This window comes from Lineus longissimus, chromosome 17, assembly GCF_910592395.1.
Source record: "Lineus longissimus chromosome 17, tnLinLong1.2, whole genome shotgun sequence".
Lineage (NCBI taxonomy): Eukaryota > Metazoa > Nemertea > Pilidiophora > Heteronemertea > Lineidae > Lineus > Lineus longissimus.
This window is the reverse complement of record NC_088324.1, coordinates 10853583-10879413: the sequence shown is the minus strand read 5'-3', so window position 1 is coordinate 10879413 and position 25831 is coordinate 10853583. Positions and strand designations below refer to the sequence as shown.

The window sequence follows — 25831 nt, the reverse complement described above, 5'->3', positions numbered from 1 at the left end:
TTCCTAATTTGAAGTGTATGACGTTGAAGATGCATTTTGCTTTGTGTTGTTTCTTCCTGTTTTTCAACAGACCTCATGCATCAAAAGCCCAACCCAAATAGTCAAGGAGCATGATTTTACAAAGAATAGAAAACACAACAGAATCTTGGGACTGTATCATTTCCAGTTTTCAACAAAAAGACAACTAAAAATTGTACAATAAACATATATTTTGATATTTTCCCCCTAACATGAATCAGCAGTTACACCAAATACTTCTTCTAACATCAAAGGGAACTACATTTCACCTCGCAATTTTAACAATCTATTTAAAAGTAATGTGCTTGTGAATAGTTGGGGTTAACAGTCACTGATACTTTTTGGCACAAAAACATTATTATGAACGCAAATCTTGCAACATCAATACAAAAATACTACATGAACTACTTTGAAATATGCAGGTCATAAAAAAAGTAATTCAAAGGCCCCCAAGGAGCATTGGACACCCCTGAGAATTCATCAAATAAACGTGTCATAACAGAGCTTTCTAGAATCACCTCCAGGTAGTCTCCCAGGTAGTCTTTCTCGAAAAAAAATGAGGTAGCCTTCGATCAAGGAGGGAGATGAGTAGATTCAAAATTCAAGCTTGACACAAGTAATGTAATATTCCTATTGTCACAAAAACTGATGACCACCAGTTGATAAACTGTTCACTATTTGTGCTACGGTATGCTACCTATCACATTTGTTCAGCTACAGTTACAAATATACTGTACTGTGTCAAAGAGTTTAAGCTGGTTTAGGTTCATCTGTACAAAAAGCCTTTTTACCTGCAACAGGCCTCTCAACTAGCTTAAACATGTCCACACAGTATCATTTTTTATCAATGAAATTAGCACAACATAAAATTCCTATCTCAGCATTAGGTTTCAAAGGCCAGGGTGAAAGACATGATATAAGTGAGACATTTGAAGCCCCTATGTAGATCTTTGGGCAATTTTCCAAATCTGACTTGTCACGAAACTTTTTGGCCATTTTGGCCAAAGTGCTCCCTACTCTCTTCCATCAAAAGAAGAAATACCCTGCACTTTTCAAATCCTTCCAGAAGTACTAAAGACCGACTCCTAAAGTCCAGATCAAGAAAACCGTTATATCTCAGTGTCCAGCCAGTGCACTGGTAAGCTAAATACCTAAATGTTCGAATGTTAATAGACAAATTCACTGGAGTTCTCAGTCCAGATATACCGGTATTCGTGAAGTAACTTCAGAGAAACGCTCTCCTTGAACCACTCTTAAGCCATTTAAAGTTCAAGTAGTTCTCTTATAACAGAGCTCATCATCATTGAACCTAGCCATTAAGGAGGATTCAATACAGTGGGGCTTCAATTTAAACTACAGAATAACTTGATTACACATACACTCCGCAGGTCATCTTTATTAGCACAACTTGAGCAATTATCTTCAGCCGTGATGGAATTCCTAACAATTATTGGTGACATGACCACAACAAACTACCAAAGACTAGATTTTTGTTCTTCTTCTAAAAGTCACCCGACTGTTTATACTTGGCCATACTGGAGAAATTCTTGCAGTTTATTCTGACAGCCATCACAAATAGTTATATACTTTGTGTATTGACACTTGAGATATAATAGAACCCATCTAAACCACATATTCAGGCCTTTGGACAGGCACCCTTAAACCGACTCAGTCACTAAACTGTCCTAAAATGTACTTATGACATCCATCCTTCATTGCCAACGGGCTCCGTAAGATGAACGGAACAAAGAGTAAATTGTTCTCTTGGAACTGATCTGATGCTTTGTGCAACAGTGCCACCTGGTAGAGAAGTGTGTGATAGCGATTCTGTTTGGACGAGTGATGCACAAATTCGTATTGCTTGAGGGTCATGAGGTACTGGCGTCTTATCCACTGGATATTGCGCAACGATTCATTGTTTTCTGAAAAGATAGGATTGAGGGAAGTGTAAGGTTAAGTCATTGCCTGATAAAGGTCTAATACAACATCTGCCATAAACCTTTAAACTCTTCAAGCTCTTATATGCTAGTCAGAAACCATACAATGTTTACTTAGAACTGGAATGACTTCTACCTTCAGGGTGTGAACAAGAGATGAGGCCGATGATGACTGAAACTCCCCCATTTCTACTATGATTCATCACTTTTTTAACTGTTATGGAAAAAGCTGTTGGATAACCTTAGAGATAATCGCATTGCTATTTACGTACCAACATTAAGCAAGATCAGCACACGCAGCAGGCCATGTTCCTCGGGTGTCAGATGAAGTTTACAGAACGTCACAACAATTTCTGCAACAATCGCAAGAATCTTTAGCCCCTCATTGTACATCTTGCTCTGGGGGTCGACCTGCCCATTCATTTTGTTCATATAGCCGTTAAACTGGTGGGTGTACTTCTCGACCAGCGATGAAAAATGCTCCGACATATTCGCTGTAGAATTTGATTCACTTTGCATCGAAGTCTTTGACGATTCCCGACAAACCTCTGGGGCCAATAACTGGTTCTCACTTGAAGTAATATCGAGCAATAACATTGTGTGCCACTGCAGTTTCAGAACTTTAGTCCATTCGTCTACTGTCACTTCCTTGAAAAAGGACAACTCTTTTGCCCAAGTGACGAGACTTGAAACAGTCAAGTCTGTCATTTCACAAAAGCGTTCCTCAATGGCCTGTTTCGTCATTTTGCGGAAATTTATTGTTGAGTCGATTTTTGGCATGGGGTGACATTCAAATTTTAACAGCTCCAAAGCCTCTGGCTGAGTTTCCATTTGTTCCATCGGCGGCCATTTTTTATGTATTGGTTCTATCGGGGTCGGGTAGTCGTTCCTTCGAGGTCTGTTGAGGTCCTTTCCACTTTGTGTACGCCTCTTGTGCTTTCGATATTTGACCTGTCGAAAAACAGAAAACTGATTTTTTAACTAATACTGACTCCTTTCCTCTAAGCAGGTGAATCCATAACAGTTTAATAGAAAAAGACTCATTATTGTCACACTTGAGTGCAATTATCTTATATATTTGACGCATAGAAAAACTTATTGCAAACAAAATCAGCATTATTGTTACATATTCTGACAGCAATAAAAAGTTCACAGTCATTTACAAAACATTTATTTCAATTGCTATCTGGGTGAACCAAAACATACCCACATGATTTTAATGAGTGCAATTAAATAGGCTGATAATTGAAAACGAGTTATCCATTCCCAGAACTATTATGCATCTTTAGTCTGGCCGATTTTCACATTTTAGTCACGTTTCGTGACATGAGGAGTCCTTGATGTAACCTTCCACCCACATACAGGCTTAAATGATATGATTAAGTCAAAGCCTAGCATAACATGAACCCTCCAGATATGACCTCCCTTTCAGCTAGAGTTTAAGCAGGGTGCAGCAACCTGCCTCTTTTCAACGTTCTCTTAGTGCCGTGCCGTGTTTTCAAGGTGCCGCACCCTGTCTATTTTAGGCTATGGCCTTTTCTGCTCTGCCAGTTGAGATTTCTTGCTGAAACACTACTAATCAAATCTCCGGGGAGATTCTTCAAAGAAACATGGCTTGGTTCGATAATTATTGAAGAACCCCCCTTATCTCAAATACTTGGAAATCCAAATTCCAAGAGCTGTTGCTCAACAATGAGGCTTGTCGATTATGTACCATACCACACCCTCTGTTATGCTCCAAGGAGGTTTGGATTGTACCCTTCCCTGACACGGACAGTTTTTTCACAATTAAAAGGCTGCGTCGAGTTCTCCAAAAGGCTAGGATAACATCCTCATTGCCAGGGAGAATTCCGCATACGTTTCAAACAAAATATATAGATAATATAAGATGATATATAGATAATATACTTGATTGTCTAATCAATTGCAGATAATAGCTGATGACAACATCTCCTCAATTATGAAAAAGGCCACCAGCATGTTCAAATGAGTATCAGGCGACTCATCACATGTTGCTAAACGTGGTTAAATCAGTTGATACGGTAACTTATGTGTTCTTTTTCTGCGGGATCAAATGACGATGTACGGTATTAACAGACTAGAACAGCATCATCAAACACGTATGTGCGTGCGTATGAGCCCCCAGCTATTACTCAGCAGACGGCGGGGGTCCTCATCCTAGCACCAGCTGCAGGTTTTCAATTTACTGCACCTCTTGACACGACAAAGGAGTAAAAAGGTTCAGGTGTCAGGGTGGGGGGTCCTTAACATAGTACTAGCACAGTCTGTAGATTTTTTCTGGGAAATAGTGTTCGGTCTCTACTCATATCAGACTGAAGCAACTTAATAGAAGCTGGTTTCCCATATTTCATTTGGTAATTAGAATAATCGAGCCTATTTTCAGCAAAATCTCCAATCTCTCAAAAGCAATGAAATGCCCCTGGGGACACCAAGTTGAACAGAAAGCATGATCCGCTTTACCAAGTTGCTCAAAAATAGGAAAACTGTACTTTCACCACCCAGAGATCCTAAGCTGAGCTACAGGTGATGACTCATCGTGGCAGAAAAATGAGATATCTCCATTTAGTTCAGTAGTTTTTGCTCCAGAGCCAATTGTGCGAAGCACTGTAATTGAGAGTACTTTCACTGTTTTACCAACTCTGTTCTCCTTTTGGCTCAAATCACCCTCGATTTTGATTCACAAAACTGGCCCTGGAGCTACGAGTCGAATCAAAAAAGATCTTGATTTCAGAGTTCTTCTTGGAAGATTCTCCATCTAATGATGCTCTAAGTGACAGTTTGAGTGTCTGCATGGGTGGTGGAAGACTGTGGTCAGCTTGGGTTTTTTGTCAACGGCCCTTAAGCTGTATAAGGTCTAAATTGCCTCGAAAATATATACCAACCTTGCACAAGTTATAGAGGGCACCAGCATTGCGTCCACCGGGCATACGATCTTCACGCACAGCTGAGAAAGAACACATTTTGAAAAAGATTAAAACCTTAAAATGAAATGATTGCGATTTTTTTTGCATTTCCTTTTGTCTTACACTTCTTACTTCAGCATGAGATTTGCACTTGGAGATGTTATTCACAACAAAGCGCAAACTATGACAAAGTTTTCTGTTATAAGAAATCTTTTGCTTAAGTCATTCTTATACACGTCTGTGTCTATCCATTTATTTGTTATTTACAGTAGAACTTAGACACCTGGTGTTCTTGCGGTGTCCACTGAGGGAGGTTCAATGACTTACCAGCTGTGACCATTCCTTTCTGCAAACACTTCTTGAAGCGGCAGCACTGACATCTATTCCTCTGTATCTTGTTAATGACACAGTTCTCTTGCCCAATACAGGTATAGACACGCTTGTTTTGGACGGTTCGCTTGAAGAACCCTTTACACCTGAAAAAGACAGCCAACCTAAAAGGTTTAGTTCAGTTTTACAAAATCGGCCAAATCTTATATTGTCCGGCTAATATCTTCATTGGTTATTTTCCACTTTTAAGGAAAATGAGATACAGTCTGTTGGGCAATAGCTGAACGAGTTAAATTGCTGCTAATTGCAATTATGATCGTGTGCGATAACATCAGTGCCTGCAACAAGAATCGGTCAATATGGGAAGCCTGAAGCAAATACTTGTACTCAGGTTTTACCGAATTTCAGATGCCCAACTGCCTTGGAACGCTGAAAACTCTCACAAGAATGAACCTAAAGAAAAACAAGAAGGAAATGACCAAACTTACCCTTCACAAGTTAAAACGCCATAATGCAGCCCACTTGCCCTGTCCTCGCAGATTGCACAGTACTGGTCGGGGAACTGGTGCTCACGAGCCAAAGTGAAGTTTTCGAGCTTGAACCCTCTTTCCTGAATGGTTGGATGTATCAACTTATTCTGATCAGTGGGAATCTTCTCCCTGTGATCATTGAAATACATCACACCGGGATACGTCGGACATTTCAAAGTTACTTCAAAAGGTGGCACCGAGTGTCCCTGTGGCTTGTGTTGTGTTGACATGTTAAAAACAGGTATTTTATGTGTCTCGAATCCAGACATTTTTTGATCATACTGTACAAACAGCGAATTCTGATTGGGTAACTTTTGCAGTAAAGCTAGTGGTGGTTCATTTGGAGCTTTCTTATCTTCCACCTTCATATTCTGTCGAAGGCGTTTTGCAAATTCCTCAAATTGAGCTTTTTCCTGATGTTGTCTGAGAGAGTCCGCAGAATCGTCACTGTTTGTGCTGGAGTTATTATCGGACAAATCGGACATGAAGCGTCCATCGCAGTCCCCGCAGTCACTGACAGATGAACATGACGATAGAGAGCTGCTAAAGACTGACTCGCCATCGCTGTTTCCGATTGTCTCTGTCAGGCGTCGTCGTTTGAGTTTTATGTCGTAGAAAGAGGGCAGGGTGTCAATCGAGGACAACATCTTGTTCTGCTGGGGGTTCATTCTACAAGAACAAAATATCAGAGAAGTGTGAATAAATCACCCCAGGCTGAAATGGATCCTATGATGGCCAACTCAGACCAATAGAAAACAACCCACATACACGTCAGGCAAGTGTTTGTCAGCGTACGTCTTGGTGCAGCCCAGAAGTTATTTACAATATCATTAAGAACTCGAGCAGCGCTGATCGAGACAGTGTTCTAACTCAAATACCAAGTTACAAGATTCCTTATATCTTCCTGCTGCTTCATTAGCATCATCGACACAGTTGTGACCTTTTGCTTAACAACAAATTTCCTTTTTAAGACACAAGGTTTCACACCTTGCCCCCTTCTGAAAACTGACCTTTGTATCAAGAGCGAAAAATGACTGTAGGCTAGTGCTCAATATTGGTGTTACTGTAAGGTGTTGGATTTTGAACAGCGTGAAATGTGCTGGTGTCAGGAATTTTAGCCGAATCCCATGGACAATCAAGGAACAACCTGTCCTCAATGGCAATACAATCAGAGCAACCTGTCCCATGGACAATCAAGGAACAACCTGTCCTCAATGGCAATACAATCAGAGCAACCTGTCCCATGGACAATCAAGGAACAACCTGTCCTCAATCGCAATACAATCAGAGCAACCTGTCCCATGGACAATCAAGGAACAACCTGTCCTCAATGGCAATACAATCAGAGCAACCTATCCCATGGACAATCAAGGAACAACCTGTCCTCAATGGCAATACAGTCAGAGCAACCTATTCCATGGACAATCAAGGAACAACCTGTCCTCAATGGCAATACAATCAGAGCAACCTGTCCCATGGACAATCAAGGAACAACCTGTCTTCAATGGCAATACAGTCAGAGCAACCTGTCCCATGGACAATCAAGGAACAACCTGTCCTCAATGGCAATACAGTCAGAGCAACCTATCCCATGGACAATCAAGGAACAACCTGTCCTCAATGGCCATACAGTCAGAGCAACCTGTCCCATGGACAATCAAGGAACAACCTGTCTTCAATGGCCATACAGTCAGAGCAACCTATCCCATGGACTAGGAACAACCTGTCCTCAATGGCAATACAATCAGAGCAACCTATCCCATGGACAATCAAGGAACAACCTGTCCTCAATGGCCATACAGTCAGAGCAACCTATCCCATGGACTAGGAACAACCTGTCCTCAATGGCAATACAATCAGAGCAACCTATCCCATGGACAATCAAGGAACAACCTGTCCTCAATGGCCATACAGTCAGAGCAACCTATCCCATGGACTAGGAACAACCTGTCCTCAATGGCAATACAGTCAGAGCAACCTATCCCATGGACAATCAAGGAACAACCTGTCCTCAATGGCCATACAGTCAGAGCAACCTGTCCCATGGACAATCAAGGAACAACCTGTCTTCAATGGCAATACAGTCAGAGCAACCTGTCCCATGGACAATCAAGGAACAACCTGTCTTCAATGGCAATACAGTCAGAGCAACCTGTCCCATGGACAATCAAGGAACAACCTGTCCTCAATGGCAATACAGTCAGAGCAACCTATCCCATGGACAATCAAGGAACAACCTGTCCTCAATGGCAATACAGTCAGAGCAACCTATCCCATGGACAATCAAGGAACAACCTGTCCTCAATGGCAATACAGTCAGAGCAACCTATCCCATGGACAATCAAGGAACAACCTGTCCTCAATGGCAATACAGTCAGACCAACCTGTCCCATGGACAATCAAGGAACAACCTGTCTTCAATGGCAATGGCCATACAGTCAGAGCAACCTATCCCATGGACAATCAAGGAACAACCTGTCCTCAATGGCCATACAGTCAGAGCAACCTGTCCCATGGACAATCAAGGAACAACCTGTCTTCAATGGCAATACAGTCAGAGCAACCTGTCCCATGGACAATCAAGGAACAACCTGTCTTCAATGGCAATACAGTCAGAGCAACCTGTCCCATGGACAATCAAGGAACAACCTGTCCTCAATGGCAATACAGTCAGAGCAACCTATCCCATGGACAATCAAGGAACAACCTGTCCTCAATGGCAATACAGTCGGAGCAACCTATCCCATGGACAATCAAGGAACAACCTGTCCTCAATGGCAATACAGTCAGACCAACCTGTCAAATGGAACTTGGCAATTGTAATCGAGTGTCAAGTTGGATACCGCTGCTATAAATGCTTATGGTCCCAGGTATGGGTTTTAGACCGCTTGCCCGACCAAAATTTGCCAGGTTGCTTGTTTTTTGTTGCTAGCTGTATGGTAAATGTGAGGTGAGCCGTGCCATTACATAACCCCTGATATGTTATGTTAATAGTTGGTATAATGCTATACCCATGTATTGATTAACCTTGGTCATATGACCTGCTCAGCATGAGACTTAATGGGGTACCGAGTATTCAATCGAAATGTTTTAACCAGACATAACTATGGAACTAAAGGCTGTCTACAACTTCAGTAGAACCTCTCTATCAAGGACACCCTCCGTACTGACAAGTGCTGTCCTTGATAGAGAGGTGTCCTGATTACAGAGGTCAGATTAGATGCAAACAACCAATTTGAGACCAAAACTAGTGGTGTCCTCAATACAGAGGTGTCTACTAAGGGAGGTTCCAATGTATTATTCAAGGTCTGCGATCAGTTCTACTGTTGCACAAGTTCCACAATTTCTCCTGCAAAAGCCTTGATGGCTCCTGACTGAGTTTACAGTTGTCATTCAAATGACTCCCAGGTAATGGCTTTAAAACTCATGTAGGATACACTCCGGACGCAGTTCACCAGCCTCCTTCCTCACCACAAGGAGACCCAATTAGGATGTCACAATGGGCTGCCCAGGGAGTCTAATGTAGGCCTGCTCATCATTTCCCCCCCAAGGACAGGGTAGCCAAATTTGACCAAAATGGGGCTGTTCTAAATCTCATCCTTTACGAGCAGCGCCAGCCGCAGCTCCGACGATGGAAGACCTTGATACTATCAATGCCTCATAAGGAATTGGCACACACCGCAAAAAGCCCTGTGCAAAGTACTGGGAAACCATGGAAACATAGTAAAGACAACGCCTACCTTTTATGCAACTCCTACATCCATCACCCCTCCATGTTGGACATAAATCATCTAACTTGCTGCTAACTCCACGACAGTTTTTTACTCAAGATCCATTCCGACTCAATTTTGTTGTGGGTCAACCACAAGTCCCAAGTTATCACTACTTTGAAGTTCAAGGCCCAATATCATGGATTACGCGCGCTTACAACTTCTTACCCACCCGCTAACTCAACGCTGACAGGTGCGCGGAGATTTTCTGTTCGCGCAGGGAAGGTAGTGACGTCGGTAAATCCCAGATTAAACGCAGCAGACCACAGATCGGGGAGGTGGGGGAATATATCACTCTGCTGGGGGGGTCAAAGCAGGGTTACCGGTAGACCACCGCCCCCCTCCCCCGAATTGGGTCAGTCACACGCCTGCCCTTTGCTGAATGGATTCCCGAAACCCCCGGGTACCGTGATTGGATTTAGAAGTCGACAGTGGCGGTGTATATCTTGGCAAAGTTGTCCTTGCAAAGTTGCGGTGAAAAGCAAACGTGACGTGAAGGTCAGAAAACGTAATCGGATTATACTAGTACATGCCCGCTTAACCTGTCGTTTGGTGGAGTTTTCAGTTGGACAAATGCCAAGGTTAGAATATATAGCCTGTTTGACATTCGGACTGTAGCAAAAAAGTGTATGCCGCAGAACTAATTAGAGGTCACATCGCCATTATCAGACAATTCTGCCTAAGAAACTTATTTATCGAAAGAATTTCTCTTTGCCCCGAGACAATCTCACTCCTACTAGAACAATCACTGCAGCCCTCGCCGGGTCAGGGACCGTTCATCTCTCAAGAAAATGTTGTACCCCCAAGAAAATTGACACAGGGAACAAGGGCACCACGTAAGCACTGAGCTCGTCCCTCCTGACAATAATTTGTCTCCTGGGTTCGTCCCTTGGTACAATTTGTCTTCTGGGTTTGTCTCTAAAGAAAATCTGTTTCTGGGTAGTCTCTTATACGTTCGTCCGTTAGTGCAACACGTCTCCTGGATTTATCTATAGTACAATTCGTCGCCTGGACATTAGTCCCTTGATCTATTTGACTTCTGTGTTCGTCCTCTTTAGGTTCGCCCATTAGTGCAACTCGTCCCCTGGCTTCATCAATAACACCTTCAGGGACTTCATGAAAGAACTACGCCATCGCCATCTTCAGGGCTAGGTGGGAACTGAAAAGACAAGAAGAGGTCTTTCCAGTTCCTACCTTGCCCTGAAGATGGCGATGGCGTAGTTCGTCCATGAAGTCATTTCAAGTTCTGAACTACGCCATCGCCATCTTCAGGGCAAGGTAGGAACTGAAAAGACCGTTTCAGTTCCTATCTTGGCCTGAAGATGGCGATGGCGAAGTTCTTTCATGAAGTCCATGAGACTCCGATAACCAGCTCAAAGAGGCGGGATTTGGGCCACGTAGATCTACGTGGTTCGGCATTGAAGGTGTTAATATCCGAGGTATTGACTATAGAACCAGTGCCCCTCTTTGAGCTGGTTATAGTTATGGCCCGAAGCTTCGTTCATTAGGACAATTGACCAGAGTGACAATTCATCTTAGAACATCATCGTTTTGTTCCTGGGAACATTTCACCCAGGGAGGAAATTCATCGGTCTGCAGACGTATCTTCCTTGGAAGATTTTGCTCACTTGGAAACTTCATCCATTGGACAGTTTGTCCTCTCGGACAATCATCTCAATGGAACTTTCTTGATTTGTATGGGAGAAGTTCATGCGACCTTCACCAAGCCCCTAGCCTCTACTATGAGGGGCTTGCAGAACAATTGGTGCTTTATGATGCTATTATAATCTGCGATGAATGAAGGTATTTGACTAGAATTACTTTCAAATATTTTTTATTTGAACACTGGCTGCTGCAAGAGTTCCCATGTCACTTTAAAATGATCCAAATAGGTACCCAACAGAAATCAACTCAACTACAGAATTACAAAACTCATCTTAATTTTATGATCCCTGTATATAGAAAATATGAAATCAGTTTGAAATGCGGATGTAAAAGAGGACATCATACCAGCACCTAATATTTGATAACGGCAAACATTTCCTAACAGTAGAAGTAATACTAAGCCAGGCTGTGGCAACCCAAATTGGTTCCCCAACAAATTCTAACCACCAAATAAATGCCAGAGGAGTTCCTTATAAGGCAAAATTATACAACTGACCCTGGCATGCCTATCAATTGCATGCCCCCTGCACCCTTCAAGGGTGAAAGTTCATCTGCTAGCACATGTTTGATAAGAAGTCTGACTAAGCACATAATTTCTAAGACTAGAAAGAGGATTTTCAGGGCAGCTTTTATATAAACACATTATTAATAATATTCATGAACTGATTTGCTTCCAGAGTAGACTTTTTAAATCATTCAATATCAACGAGTGTTCCATATGCATATTTTTTGAGTAAACGTTCAATGCTGTGCACCGTTCCAACAGTCTCTGCACCTCACCTTGTATCCCACTAGGAGTATCACTTAGTATATAGTCATTGAGGATTTCACACACGACAGAGAGACTAGGTCGAATCAAGTCTCCAGTGCACCTATGAATCCCTAAATTACATGTCGTCTTACACTGTTCTGTATAAATGCACTCCTCATCTTTTGAACAAAAATGTCCCCGTAATAATTTATGTAAGGTAGCATTAGATAACAATAATGATAAATCTTGGATGCGAACATCAAACTGTTTTGTATAGCCGATATTTTCCGGCTGTGTGTCACACATATAAAAGGAACCGTCCGGGCCATGCTGATACACTTCTAATGCAAACTCCAACAACCCCACCGCAATTTTAGCCCGTTTTTTCCAATCCGGTAATCCCCATAGGTCTGATCTCAACACAGACATAAGCCCGGATTTAGACCGCAGGTACAGGTATGTATTTGGTATCTTCTCAATGGCATACATGTCACCGCAGAATCCGTTCACTTTTGGGACGTGGGCGCTGTCTGATAGAATGATCAAGAGGAAGAACTCGTTGTTCTGTAGCAGGGACCAGATTGTCTTCGCTTCAGACAGGGAGAGCTGAAATAGAAAAGTTTAGATAAATAAACAAATAAACAGGTCACAGACCTTTGATGAAGGATTTTCTGGAGAGGCAGTTGATCACTTCATCACCTTTCTCCTACAAGATACTGCATTTCAGCACAGATTTATCTGGAAAGCTGACTTATCTTTGGATCCAGTCTAAGAAAACCATTGAATCAGCCCAAGCAAGTAAAAACAAAAATCATCCCACCTACCTTCCCATCATTGTTTACATCTGCTAGCTGTATAATCTTGCGATAGATTTTACTCTGATCCATTTTTCCAAACTGAGCAAGGAGAAAATCTCCAAGAAGCGACCTGAATTCTTCCATACTTGTTCCTTGCTTGGGCGTCTCAAACCTCGAAGGACTGGCATAGCGTTCAACTTGGAATTCACCGCTCCACTTGCCAAGTCTGAGTGCGTATCGATCAGTGAAATAGACCTGGAAAAGGACACAAAACAAATTGCGTTGGATTTTGTATTGGTGTGAGAGATAATTCGCTGGATTTTTGCTGCTTATTTGAAGTCCGCTTAGTTGAACTTAATAAGAGGGACATCTTTGTAAGATCTCATTCCTTGATTGCAATTGATTATTTGACTGAACAGTATTAGCTAGTTCAGTTTTGTTTTGCAGAGGTAATGTAAAGATACATATAACAATGTCAATATTATCCAGACTCATGTACCATTTTCGACTTGTCTTTGTCAGTCTCACATGTCTTGATCTGTATTTCACCAGTCTTGCAAAGTTTTGGACAAAGTGGCCCTGTGATGATGTTACGGTCATAAAGAGAACACTGAAAAAGAAAAAGACTATACATGTAAAACAGGTCAAATGAACAACCGTAGACTACGAGGGTTAATCCAATCCACTTACACCATCAAACATCTGGACTGGACTGTCAACACTTACCATGTGCCTCTTGAATGAGTGTATTTGACAGTTGTCATAATAATGCTCAATGGCAATTATTGTTAGCACCATAGCACCAATCACGGCCAGACCGAGGATGATGAAGTGTCGACATTTCAGATGCGAAAAGAACTGAAATATAGAAATTAAGAGTGATTCAAAGACAACACAACCAATTCTTACACTAAGCAGGTTGTTTCATCTCTAAAGCAAGAGATGGATGTTTCTGCTGAACACCCAATCATTGTAGCTTAATTTAATGTGTAAGCAAAATACAGAGTTATTCCTGTCATAGCCATCACCCTCATCTGATACTAAATAGACTTTACAAGAACAATTGGCATTGGTCGGATCACAGACATGACAGATTGCTTTGCTTTTACAATAAGTCACATGTTTCATCAAGTGAGTATCGGGAACTTGTTAAGGCTGTTTGGAAATTCCAAGGATATTATCAATTTTCATTCTGCCCTAACAGGACCAGGGGCAGTGTTGTTTGTTTGTGAATGTGATATTTTTCTTTCTCTGCAAGCAAGAAGAGTGGACTCATAGGAGGCAGTGGATGAACAAGGATTCCCATGTTGAATCAAGTTCAAACAAAAGAAGCGGTATGATACACAGCATGCAACTAAAATAGCAAGACCCTTCCAAAGTGGCAAATACAATGGTAGCACCAAAGATGTGAATGCAAAAAAATTAGGACTTAATCAAAAATTAAAGAAAAGATAATTTAAGTTTGAAGAGTATGAAGACCTCATTGGGACAATAAGGATAAGACAATAAAATCAAAATGAAAGTCAGACTATTTCTAGTCGGAGTGAACACCTCATCGTCTGTGGTGGACCAAGCATGTGTTTGAATAACAGAATAGAGTGCTCAGAATAGTGATATAGTAAGTGTCAAAAACTGTGGCTGAATCATGAAATGAATGTAAAGTGATTTCACTTCATTACAATGTTTTTGGTACTTTACCAGAATAACTGCAATAGGGACACCACAAACTGCATTTGTACATGCCTACAAAGGAATCAATGATAATGAATCTTATTGTTTTTGATAAATAAAAGCAAGGCTTAGGCCTTCTGATGTGTTCTGAGTGTGCGCATTTGGTTTGTTTTGTTGCAGAATCCTCTTCTTCTGCATTCTTAATCTTAAGGCCTACCGCGCTACCGCAGTACCGGTATACTACTGTTGAAAGTTTGTGATTGTGACAGAGATGGACAGCAAATGAGCATTCCAATAGACAGGATCACAAGTCCCTACCAATAGTTTGTATCAGAACCATCACGCAGCCCCCTCCTCCCCCACACTGCAACCTCAACAACGACCTGTCATGATGAAAAATGGGCAGTGCACACAGTGCATTGCATGTAGCTTGCAGGAGAATGCAGAATCCGAGAATGCACGTACGTAAAATATACAGTGTACTTTTTGCCGATTTTTTGATCGAGTTTAATGACATACTTTGAGTGCTTGGGGAATTTTTCGGAGAAACATCCGGATAATCTGGCCACAAAGGAAGGCACTAGTACGTATAGGAAGGGTTTTCATGGAAAGCAACCACGTAATTTACTGAAAATTGTTCGTTTTTTATTGATCTGGTCTGCTTTCTTAAAAGCGGCCATGACACTTTGACCTATTTCTGTTATATCCTGAAAGTACATATGGTAAAAACAAAATTGTTTCCTATAATCACGACTTTAAAGACAACATTTTATAAATTTCTTAACATGAATTAAAATTTTGGTATATTATCTCGTAAGATATTCTAAAAACGTACTTATTACTGCTGTTTTAGGTATTTTATTAACTCCTATTCAGAGGTTGGAACCCTCTGATTTTGGAATTTTCACCCCATACTTCCTCTTTAGCAGTCTCCGTGCTGAGGTATTTTTGCCTTGATTTTCACCTCAAATCAACTTAGAAATACACGATAACTTGAAGCTCAATCAAAAAAGTGAAAAAACAGTCTGAATCTAAATAAAATGAAATACGTGATATAGCAATGGCAATGCCCCAATAACCCCCATTTCAGAGAAAAAGGGGCTGAAGTGAAATAAGCCATCGCAAAGGTTCCGAACCAAGATGGCTGCGCCCATGGTTTATGTGTATTCTACATGCTTCCCTGTACATTTACACGTGAAACAATGCACTAGTTTATGGTGGTCACGGTGACTGCTGAGTAGCAAGTTGGCTACGAATACCACTAGAGCAAGGCGCCTGTGCTGCTTGAGTGTTGCTTCTATCTCAGTATCTGCCATCCGGCCATGTTCGTGCCAGGTCCGTCCGGATCTCTAAACGGGTATGGGTAAAGGGCTGGAGCCTGGGCAAGGCTGTGTTGGTAGGCACCACTTGCACTTGACAGTACGTGCCTGGTGAAGATGAAGCGTGGAAGATTGTACGTATCTGGTAGGCCTCTACCTACCTGAACTCGTAAAGTATATTCAGTTTCTGTATTACTTTAGGCCTACCAGTTCTACAATATGCCATGTAGTTAGTATTCGTTTAGCTAGTGCAGATCGCATCAGCAGTGTAACTTTATTTTGAAGCGTAGCAACTGGGTTGTTGCAGTTGGGGTAGTTCGCTCTGTAAACTTGCTGAACCTTCCATTTCAGTAATCATGGCAGACGATGGATTAGCCGTAGCTGAAATGCCCGAGATCAAGCTCTTCGGGCGCTGGTCGTCAGATGATGTCCAGGTTGGAGATATCTCCTTGACTGTAAGTATGGAATCCATAGCCTGATCTGGTTCACTTCTTTAGAAGAGTAAAAAGACATATCATGATTTTGTGGATGAAAATGTTTAAAGATCCAAAAAGTAAAGATTACCAGTGGTGTCTCTGCCGATATTTAACCCTTTAGTACTTTGAACAGAAAAAAATTCAAGCTGACTGGTCACATGCTATTTTTATTTCAGCTCCATCCTTGGAGATTTATTTCAGAAATCCCGCAAAATCAAGAAATCTAAACTATTAAAATCTAATTATGTGTGTTGAATTGCAGGATTACATTGCTGTCAAGGAGAAGTACTCCAAGTACCTCCCTCACTCTGCTGGACGGTACCAGGTAAAACGTTTCAGGAAGGCCCAGTGCCCAATTGTCGAGCGCCTCTGCAGCTCCCTGATGATGCATGGACGAAACAACGGCAAGAAACTGATGGCTGTCAGGATTGTACGACATGCCTTTGAAATCATTCACCTTCTAACTGGTGAGGTAGGTAAACAAGTTGGAATTTGCTTGGGGGTGAAGATGTTATCAAAAGAAGTATCAGTATGCCAGTTTATTATATGGTTGCTGTAGCTATTTTCAAGCAGTTCAATTCAAACCACTGTTGTTGATACACCTTTTGAGCAGGTTTTCTTATAAGTAACCTTCTTGTTACAGAACCCACTGCAGGTGCTTGTGAATGCCATCATCAACAGTGGCCCACGTGAGGACTCCACCCGTATCGGTCGTGCTGGTACTGTGAGACGACAGGCTGTAGATGTGTCTCCCCTGCGACGTGTCAACCAGGCCATCTGGCTGCTCTGCACAGGAGCTCGGGAAGCATCATTCAGAAGCATCCGAACCATTGCTGAGTGCTTGTCTGATGAACTGATCAATGCAGCAAAGGTACGATTCTTGTGGTCCGCTCGGTAACTTGTACCAACCTGAATGGGCCAGTGGTGGGTGAATTGGTTGCTGTTCTACAAAATTGTTCATTATGATAATAATAAATTGCGTGCTGTGCAGCTATTGTAGTCAAATGACATCCTGCAGCCGCAATCAGTCCTTTGCACATTATGGACTTGGTTTGAATTGTTGGATGTCTTTTCCTTTGCACATTATCATTTTACACCCACACCCCTTCAAGGTGTATGGATGTATGAAATTAGAATGATATTCTGCTCGCGTTAATTGTACAGTGAGATTCATGCCCTGTAGGCCGATATATATATGTGTCTGATTTCTGCGTTGGTCTGTACCTTGCACTGTCATGTCATTTCTGCATAATCATGATGTTTACTTGACTTGTGATTGGTGATTAACACTGCCACATATTTGATGTGATATGTGAAAAATGTTCCTTTGAGCTTATCTCCCTCTACATCTATTTGCAGGGATCCTCAAACTCCTACGCCATCAAGAAGAAGGATGAATTGGAACGTGTTGCCAAGAGTAACCGATAAACAAGTCATTTGTATGTAAAGAAGTATGTAAATGAAGAAAAAAAATACTGAAAAATCATACCTTGACTTTGTTATTCTTTGAGTGAGTTGTTACGGAAGGAGTCAAATAGACCATTTCATTTGGCCAAAGTTTCTGGTTGATAGTAACTGCTGGCACTAGTTGGTCAACCCATTTCTTGGGTTTTGGGTTGTTGGGAAAAACACCCTTTTGCCTACTAGTAACCTCAAGGAGGTGACAGTGAAATCCCTGACCCTGGTGTTAGCGTACAGACCACTTGGATTCGAAGTGACTGAGAAAGTGATTGAGGCAGTTTTTCACCCATCTGGCAGTTGACCTCGCATGGGTCGAGTTCAGAAGCTGGTTGCGTGCTGTTTATATCGCCAGCTAATTAAATAATTTTCATTCCTGGCTATGGTGTTGCACAGGCAAGCTTTCCGAGATCCCATTATAAACATTTTCAGGGTAACAGATCGGGTATCGAATGCGAAACCAAGTCGTCTGTGAACTGCAGGGTGACAAGTCTAACCCGTTGGCTGAGAAATGTATTCTTGCTTATCTTGACTGGTTGTGCGTAAGGCAAACCAGTCCGTTGTCCATTTGGATGTAGAAGTTTTACCTCCCCATTTCATAGTGGAGAGCCAACCCTCAGTGCGGAGTGTTGCACTGGAGTTTAGGATGACAAGGTTGCAGTCGGAATCTTGCAATGTCTTAAGTGTATAATGTAAGGATATCCGTTGAGTGTTCTTCTGAAGATTCTTGGTGACAATCTTGTAGATCACTCTGAACAACCCAGGATTCAAAAATCGAGGACAAATGATATTCTCCTAATAACTTAGGTTTATTTACAGAGCACCAATCAGTACAAACATTCACATTCCTTGTGGACTAACTTTGTGAAATATACAAAATTTGTTGAACCTCCTTTACTAGACACCACTCTTTGGGCCCAAACTTATCCTTGTCATTCAAATCAGGACACCACTCTATCAAGGATGCCAAATATCAGTCCCAGTAGTGTCTTCATTAGATAGGTTCTACTGCAAGGCATTCACTAATATTAAGAAGTCATTTATTCTTGCAAATATGCATCCATCTTTGGACCTGTCCAAACTCAAGTGTCCAAATAAAAAGATTTTCTGTTCTTTTTCTTGGATTTCTCCGATAGATAGTCCTTTCTTGCTCGGCTTGATATAAATTCTAGGATAGATCCAACTTTTGACACAATCTCTTTGGCAGTGCTGACGTCTGCTTCAAAGTCGTGGTGGTCAAACTTTCCGTTTGTTTGTTGGAAAACCAGACGGAATAGGCCTTTACCTGGAAAAGAATAAGGAAAAATTTCATCGACATTTCAAAAATAATATTTGATTCTCATCCATTCTGAATTGTGCCACTGTTCAGTCCATTCAACATTTCAGGGAAAGTTTGGTGACAGAAATCGCAAACTGGGAGATGTTTGCAGAGACTTCCAATCTCATACTGTCCAAGTTGAATGAGGAGAAGCACTCTTTTTCAATTGCTTGTATCTCAAGTAGAACTGGCCAAATTTTACTCCACCTGGCCTGATTTCAAGTCTTCGAGTATTTCCATTGTATTGGTTCACACCTATCCAAATATTTCAGTCTTTAATTTTCTCAGACAGGTTGAGTTTTGTCTTACAGACGTCTAATGAGGTTGCAGTCTGGTTTCATTGCCGAAGTACAGAATTGCGTTCAATGTGCTTCATGTTACAATGGATGAATTATTGAAAAATACAGTACATGTATCAAAAAGGTGCAACAAGAATAGTTACTAGCCTAGACAGAGAATGTTAAATTGTACAACGAACAGTGCAGATCTTTGCCCATTATGGTGGTTCTGTCCATTTTATGCAAATCTCAACTACACATTTCCTGAAAGACAGGTTTCTTTTCCTTTTTTGAGTGTCTATCCCCTTGCAGTGGATTGGAGAGTGTTCACGATGCTTTGAACAAGATGCTGATTCAGCTCAATCTCAACTGTGAGGATGGTGGGACACTTCAAATACTGAATAATGCATGGGGCAAACAATTCCTGACACAAGCCTTGGGGCTGCTCAACTTTGCATGCATGCAAAAATGTTGATGATATTATGACATTCCCTCATAACAAATGGAGTCTATGACGATCACTGTGCTACACCCTCTTGTCTTTTAGAGTAGACACATGAGTGCACTTTAACAGGTGTCAAACCTTCGCGACGGGGACAAAAACCACCTACAGTACTTTGCTAATGAATGCCAGCCCACCACCAAATGTACTACTGACTTGATGCAGTACTTTGCCAAAAATGCTCGTACAACATGCTTATAAGCATGCTTATTATATACATAAACTGTCTCATTTTTACAAGCATTCCAAGATATCAGGAGTTTGCAACCACTCTTATATTTTGTTAAAGGGTTAGCTGTCGTGGGTTGGTTACTTGCAAATTTTGAAAAATTCGCAAGATCTGTGCAAAAATTGAAGTAAGGTTGATTTTTAATTCTATATTTTTACTCTGTGTTGATAACAATGGCGACAAGGGGGGACAAAAGACTGTAAGCTACATGTTTCACAAGGACTTTTACTCCTGAAATGAAATCATGAGTGATGTGGTGAAAAAACAAGAAATTTAACGCATGCCATTATCAAGACTAAAGCAATCTGTGTGGTGTCAAATCCAACTGGGTTCAGACTTCAACATAACAACAACAGTGAAAGAACTTCAAAAATGTGAAATGAATTAGGTTTTGCATGTATAAACGGAGCAGATTAGTACAAATGGATACCCCATCCAGGTGAGTGATAACTTAAAATATGACAAGATTTCATGGGTGTTCCTCTGAAACATCTATGTCCAACTGAAGACCAATCCCCCCACATCTCAGCAAACTTTTTTTGATATTTGAAGTCTTCACCCAACTCGATTAAACACTCTGTGTTGTGTATAATAAGAATGAATGCACTCGGGAACAGTTCAACCAAAGCATCGACAGACTCACTTTTCTGGTGTTCAGAAAGAGAACAGTTAAGATTTGCTCCTGAAACATTGAAATCATATTTGCAAAGAAAAGATTTTCACAAAAATGCTACAAAGCAGCTGGAAATGAACCAAGTTATTGGCATTTTAACTTGCAGAAGAAAACCTAATGTGACACAGAAGTAAAGCAATGGTGGCTTGTTCAGTTCATCTCAACCAATAAGGATTGTGGTTATTTACACTGCCTGGGCATAGGTGCAAAGGCATTCAAAAAGCATTGGCTACCGTCAGTGTATGCTTGTGCTTTTGGTCTGTGCAGCAGTTGCTACAGGCATCAGTGTCGAAATGAACTAAATAGAAGTTAAAAGACCTTGTGCTTCGAGTTATAAATGCCATGCTTTGCCTTGTGGATGTTTTCATGATTGAGGGAAAAGCAATGAGATATCTACAAGCATGTTGGATCCTGTTAGTCTTCTGAAGCTGATCCATCAGACTTGTATCTGCTGGCTATTTCTAAGAAGGATTATTTCACGGAATGAGAAGAGCACAAACACCCTGTTCTCCTCAAAAAGTAACAAGCATCAGATACCTTACCTGTAGATTTCTCATCCAGCATATCACAAGCAGCGATTGCATCCATGTCATACGTGTAGGCCTTCTGGTTAGCAGCCTTACGATTTGATACTGGATCGATTTCTATTTGTTCTCTTGATATACCTGATAAGAATGAACAAATATATTTTCAATACTACTAGCTAGCAACGCAATGTTTAAGTCTGCAATCATAAGGGAACAAAATAATACATATGGAATTGACGGAGCATCAAGTGACACACTAGAACGTTGTATAAAACTTTATCACAATATCATGGACAGATTTCTAATGATTTCTTATGTGATCAAGTGACACAAAATGAAAATGTGGTGAGGTAGAATTTTGGTTGAATCTATTGACATTGCAAGGCTCTTGACGGTGTGTTACTAGCCTTCTATCAACTGAAGCATCAACATCAATACGTTTAAAAATACAACAAACATGAATATACCATTGACCAGACCCACCTAACTGAACCTCCTTACTGCGACTGAATAACTTCTGTGGCATCGATGCTCTGTATGTTTTATACTGGAATGAGCCAAGTGACTCGAGCATAGATGGTTCCAGTTCTACATTACTGTCAGGAATGTCTCCACGTTTGCCTGAAAAGGAATGATTGCAGGATATAATAGAGAAATTGTTAACTTTGTTATCTGCTTGAAGTTTGAATCAAGCAGCTTTGATGCTTAATGACCTGGCTAGATAAACATTCACATCTGACCAGATGGAGCATAACAGTATAAAGCTGACTTACTATTTTCTCTGAGCAGACAGAACTCGAGGGTATCCATGGCATTGAGGGAAAGTTCCAGGTCAACAGGAACACCTGCTTCGCTTTGTTTCTCGAGGTTGTAGTCCAGACCTTCAAAAGAAACAACAGAAGTCTTTGAATTGAAATAGAAATAAATTCATGATGGTCTTCTTTCAATGAATGTATTCAGCAACTTTGTAAGATCAATCATTTTATTCGGAGTGTGAGGGATTAACTGAAGATATCAAGTGCAAATGATATTATCGCGCCAAAAAGTGTTTTAACTGTATCATTAGAATCAGATGTAGAACAGCAGGTACAGAAAGACACCATACAAGTATTATGTACCACTGAAGTGAGTTTGATAAAAATTGGACATATACTGGGGCCTCACCTTTAGTTTTAGTGCCCACACGCCTCTTGACCACCTTGGCCAGAATTTCCTTCATTTTAATGCTTTGGTTCTCCACTTGGATCTTGGTTGATCCTTTGCCAGGCATATTTCTGAAATAAGATACCAAAGAAATTTTAAAAGCATAGGAGCATGTCCCATCACATTCATACATGGAAAACTCTTCTTCAGCCTGACACCAGAGCTGTGCTAGTGTTGACTTCAATTGCCCCACACCAAAGGCCTAAGTTTCATTAACAAGCCTTATCCTGATAGCTCAGTGACCCTTATTTGCACAATGAGTTTACATACAACATAATGTTCTAAGGACGTATTTTCATAGGTGGAGAAGACTAGTGGGCACAAGCCCAGTGAGCACATTAAAGAAACAGCACTTACACAGTCACGAAAATATAATCCTTCGGGGTTGAGGGCTGGACTTTCTCGACTAGAGCCATACGTGTGAAGCCAAATTTCGATATGGGTTCCCTTTTGTCAATTGCAGGGAAGTCATTGTCAACTTCACCATCGTCTTCTGCTATGTAGAGGTCGTAGATGTCTAAGTCTTCCCTGGAAAAGAAGCTTCAAGGTTTTTTTCTGAGTTGCCTAATGTGATTTGCAACAGACTGTGTTAGAACACAGAAAGACAGGACTTTGAAAAGCTGATACTCCCCCCGGTAACTACCATCTCGCTAACCAATCAGAAAATGAACTGGGCATCATCATACCACTGTCTCCTTTTTTTGTTTTTTCTTACTCACTTGAGTTTGGGTTTCCTGTTCTCGTTGTTATACTGCCAACAAATCAGACCTATGAGTTCAATAACCTTGGATGTGCTGAGGACCACCACAACCATTGGGAACGCTCTTTCATCCTCATCCAGCATGGTCAGGAAAATACCAATCTTCTTCACTTGTATGCTCGGGTAATTCTGAAGATATATCATATTATATCAGTCAGGAAAGGGGGATAAAAATGAGCGGTCTCAAACTTTACACGCTTTTCTCTAAACTAGAGCAAAACAGCTTTTGCTCAAATGAACTAATATACAAAACAAAACAGAGAAAAACATTTACCCTTCCATCAAACCTGGCATAATCTTTAAATGGATTGTCAGGAATACTAATGCTAGTTTCTAACTGCTCGGACAGTGATGACGTTCGCTTGGTGTCCTTCTTGCGGATCTCTCGCTTGCCGAACATCTCGGTGATGTCATCATCTGAATAAGGGAAGAGGGAACGTTTAAAAAAGAAAATATCAGGAGTTCCAGAGAGAGGTCACCCATTCACCATGCGGCAGACGTGACTCAGGACAAGTCGATTCAAAAGGGGAAGACATTAAAACTCAACTTGGAAGCACTTGTAAACTTTCTTTCTTCATTTTTGTAATTGTGTAATAGACTATAGTATGACTTTACCTGTCATTTCCACTTTGTTATTTTTCCACTGGATGTGTTTGATGTCTCTCTTAGCCTGCTTGTCCCTCTTCATTCTGTCCAGTCGCATTAAAGTGTTTGACCTTCTTCGATGAGCACCAAAGTCCATGTCTGGGACGATATCAAAAGACTGTGCCAACTCGGGGTTCTGACCCGGTTGATGTTTGGTAATCATTTTCCATCTGAATAATAATATAAAAATCCACCAACCACCATCTTTTCAAATACTATTAGTATTATCAAAATATAAAATGTTTGGGCATATTCTGGAATTTTGGTAATCTTTGAAAGAAAAAATACTTGAGGGGAGGGGCTTTTCAGGCAGATGCCTTTAAAAAGGTGCAACATGGCCTCGTTAATGTACACTCTCAATGTATTTGTATGATGACATTGGAATATTGAGGACATCTTTCTTAGTTTAAAATGTTGATTGACATCTTGTCTTGGCTCCACCCCAGAGGGTTAATTTTCCCAGTCTGGTCGTATAAGGTTGAAGGTCTGGTTGAATAAGATTTATTGCCAATCTTTACCTCTTTGCCACAGGATCCCAATCTTTCTCCGACACATCCTCATTCTCTATGATCAGTTCGCACATTTGGGTGTCGTCGCTTGTGATGAACGACTTCCTGATGTGTGTCACCAGGAAGGAGAGATTGTCTGTCATCGCCATGGCAACAGGATGTGGTTAATTTCCTGGAAAAGAAAACATGGGGACATTAATATTCATAACACGCATCAGAACAAACTAGTCTATTCCATAGTGAACTAAGAACATCCTATCATGGCTGATAAATGGCCATTTGAAAGGAAGTGTTCCTTCCAGAGTATGAATTGGAAAATAAATCTTGGATATTTTTTAGTGATGATCAAGCAACTTTCTTACTTACTCTTACTTCATGAAATATCACAATTATTTTTATTGTGATTTGATCTTGCCACATGTCACATGGTTCCTCCACCTACCCTGAAATGTTTTAAAATGGTATTCCAGGGGCAAATAGATCAATTTATAAGGGCTTTTCAGGGTCGATTTTACCTAAAATTCTTCCATCAAGCACAAATATCTTAAGAAAATATGATCCGTTTCAAGTGATAGCCATGCCTGGTCAGAGCCAAAACAAACTTCTACGAAAAGGTGTTGATGTTCTCCGATCCAGCACTCGACAGACGACTCTGTCTCTGCACAACCGCAAATCACAAGACAAGAGGGGGGAATCCACAGTCTGGGCACAGAGTAATATACTAAAGGACTTCTGTTACAGCAGATTCCTTCTCAAACTTCTACCTAAACCCTTCATTGACACTTTACAACGTTTTAACCCCTTATTAATCCTAGACTCAGTGGCCTGATGAATTTTTATGACCCACCCTGTAAATCACTATTACAAACAGCCAAAGAAAATGTGCAATATAACTGCTTTTATCAAACTCACTGACTAACAAAATGTCATTTTTTTATGCGAGCATTTTGTTGAACAAAGGTGTTTATCATTACCCGCTCAATCGGTGTGATCTTGAAGCCGAAAATGTGTCAAAATTCGAATTTATTCGGAGATTTTTCATGTTTCACAAAACATGTTTACATTTTTAGGTCAAGGTCACACCTATTTTAGTTCCTATATTACCCGATCGCAGCGCTGGCATAGAAAAAGCTACAAGGTGTTTCATAAAAAAACATTTGAAAAAACATACCCAGCTATGAATTAGCAATTGATTATTTCATAAATCCACTCTTGTACTTGCTCTGGTTCTGGATAGTAATCGTGAGTCTTTTTACAACTGGAATTTGACGTTGATGATCAAATTTGTTTTAATCTCAATTACCCTCTCCTCTTGATGACATTGCCATTGGGGTCTTAGCCTGGTGTTTTCCAAATATCAAAATGTGCTGAGCATCTTTTATGAAGGTACAATGAATAATAAAGCACTGAACTATCATTAAAATTTTACTCAGCATCTGATACTGAGACTGTGAGTGTGAGAGAACCTTGCCATGTGTCATTCACAAATAGAAATAAATGACATTTGCCAGGTAAAATAAAGCATTTGTTGAACAGTTAAA

At 40.9% G+C, this 25831-nt stretch overlaps 4 protein-coding genes across 11 annotated transcripts; 1 reads left to right on the top strand and 3 right to left on the bottom strand.

Annotated features, from left to right (window-relative positions):
* Window positions 1-247: 247 nt before the first annotated feature.
* LOC135501005 (nuclear hormone receptor family member nhr-91-like) lies at window positions 248-6407 on the bottom strand. Its single transcript, XM_064792724.1, has 5 exons — window positions 5698-6407; window positions 5207-5355; window positions 4859-4920; window positions 2228-2906; window positions 248-1940 (listed from the first exon to the last, which is right to left on the bottom strand). The coding sequence occupies exons 1-5, from the start codon at window positions 6405-6407 to the stop codon at window positions 1687-1689; spliced, it is 1854 nt and encodes a 617-aa protein (XP_064648794.1). The 3' UTR covers window positions 248-1686.
* A 4991-nt stretch (window positions 6408-11398) lies between these two features.
* Window positions 11399-15064, bottom strand: LOC135501798 (divergent protein kinase domain 1A-like). 3 transcript variants are annotated; one of them, XM_064794115.1, is made up of 6 exons: window positions 14913-15064; window positions 14421-14465; window positions 13449-13580; window positions 13222-13332; window positions 12750-12977; window positions 11399-12531 (listed from the first exon to the last, which is right to left on the bottom strand). In XM_064794115.1, exons 1-6 carry the CDS (start codon window positions 14997-14999, stop codon window positions 11830-11832), a joined length of 1305 nt encoding a protein of 434 aa, XP_064650185.1. In that variant the 5' UTR covers window positions 15000-15064; the 3' UTR covers window positions 11399-11829. The 3 variants fall into 3 exon arrangements, with proteins under 3 accessions (XP_064650185.1, XP_064650186.1, XP_064650187.1); XM_064794116.1 differs by lacking the exon at window positions 14421-14465 and having other exon boundaries at window positions 11401-12531; XM_064794117.1 differs by lacking the exons at window positions 14421-14465; window positions 14913-15064 and adding an exon at window positions 14712-14902 and having other exon boundaries at window positions 11401-12531.
* Window positions 15065-15292: 228 nt separating this feature from the next.
* LOC135501286 (small ribosomal subunit protein uS7) lies at window positions 15293-17674 on the top strand. Its single transcript, XM_064793318.1, has 5 exons — window positions 15293-15335; window positions 16064-16167; window positions 16451-16660; window positions 16832-17059; window positions 17548-17674. The coding sequence occupies exons 2-5, from the start codon at window positions 16069-16071 to the stop codon at window positions 17614-17616; spliced, it is 606 nt and encodes a 201-aa protein (XP_064649388.1). The 5' UTR covers window positions 15293-15335; window positions 16064-16068; the 3' UTR covers window positions 17617-17674.
* A 762-nt stretch (window positions 17675-18436) lies between these two features.
* Window positions 18437-25367, bottom strand: LOC135501552 (target of rapamycin complex 2 subunit MAPKAP1-like). 6 transcript variants are annotated; one of them, XM_064793708.1, is made up of 13 exons: window positions 25265-25367; window positions 24657-24733; window positions 24300-24462; window positions 23752-23951; window positions 23411-23553; window positions 23096-23265; window positions 22734-22904; window positions 22338-22447; window positions 21947-22054; window positions 21657-21794; window positions 21189-21311; window positions 20617-20655; window positions 18437-18931 (listed from the first exon to the last, which is right to left on the bottom strand). In XM_064793708.1, the coding sequence occupies exons 3-13, from the start codon at window positions 24437-24439 to the stop codon at window positions 18729-18731; spliced, it is 1545 nt and encodes a 514-aa protein (XP_064649778.1). In that variant the 5' UTR covers window positions 24440-24462; window positions 24657-24733; window positions 25265-25367; the 3' UTR covers window positions 18437-18728. The 6 variants fall into 6 exon arrangements, with proteins under 6 accessions (XP_064649778.1, XP_064649779.1, XP_064649777.1 ...); XM_064793709.1 differs by lacking the exon at window positions 25265-25367 and adding an exon at window positions 25203-25220; XM_064793707.1 differs by lacking the exon at window positions 24657-24733.
* Between the last annotated feature and the right edge of the window lie 464 nt (window positions 25368-25831).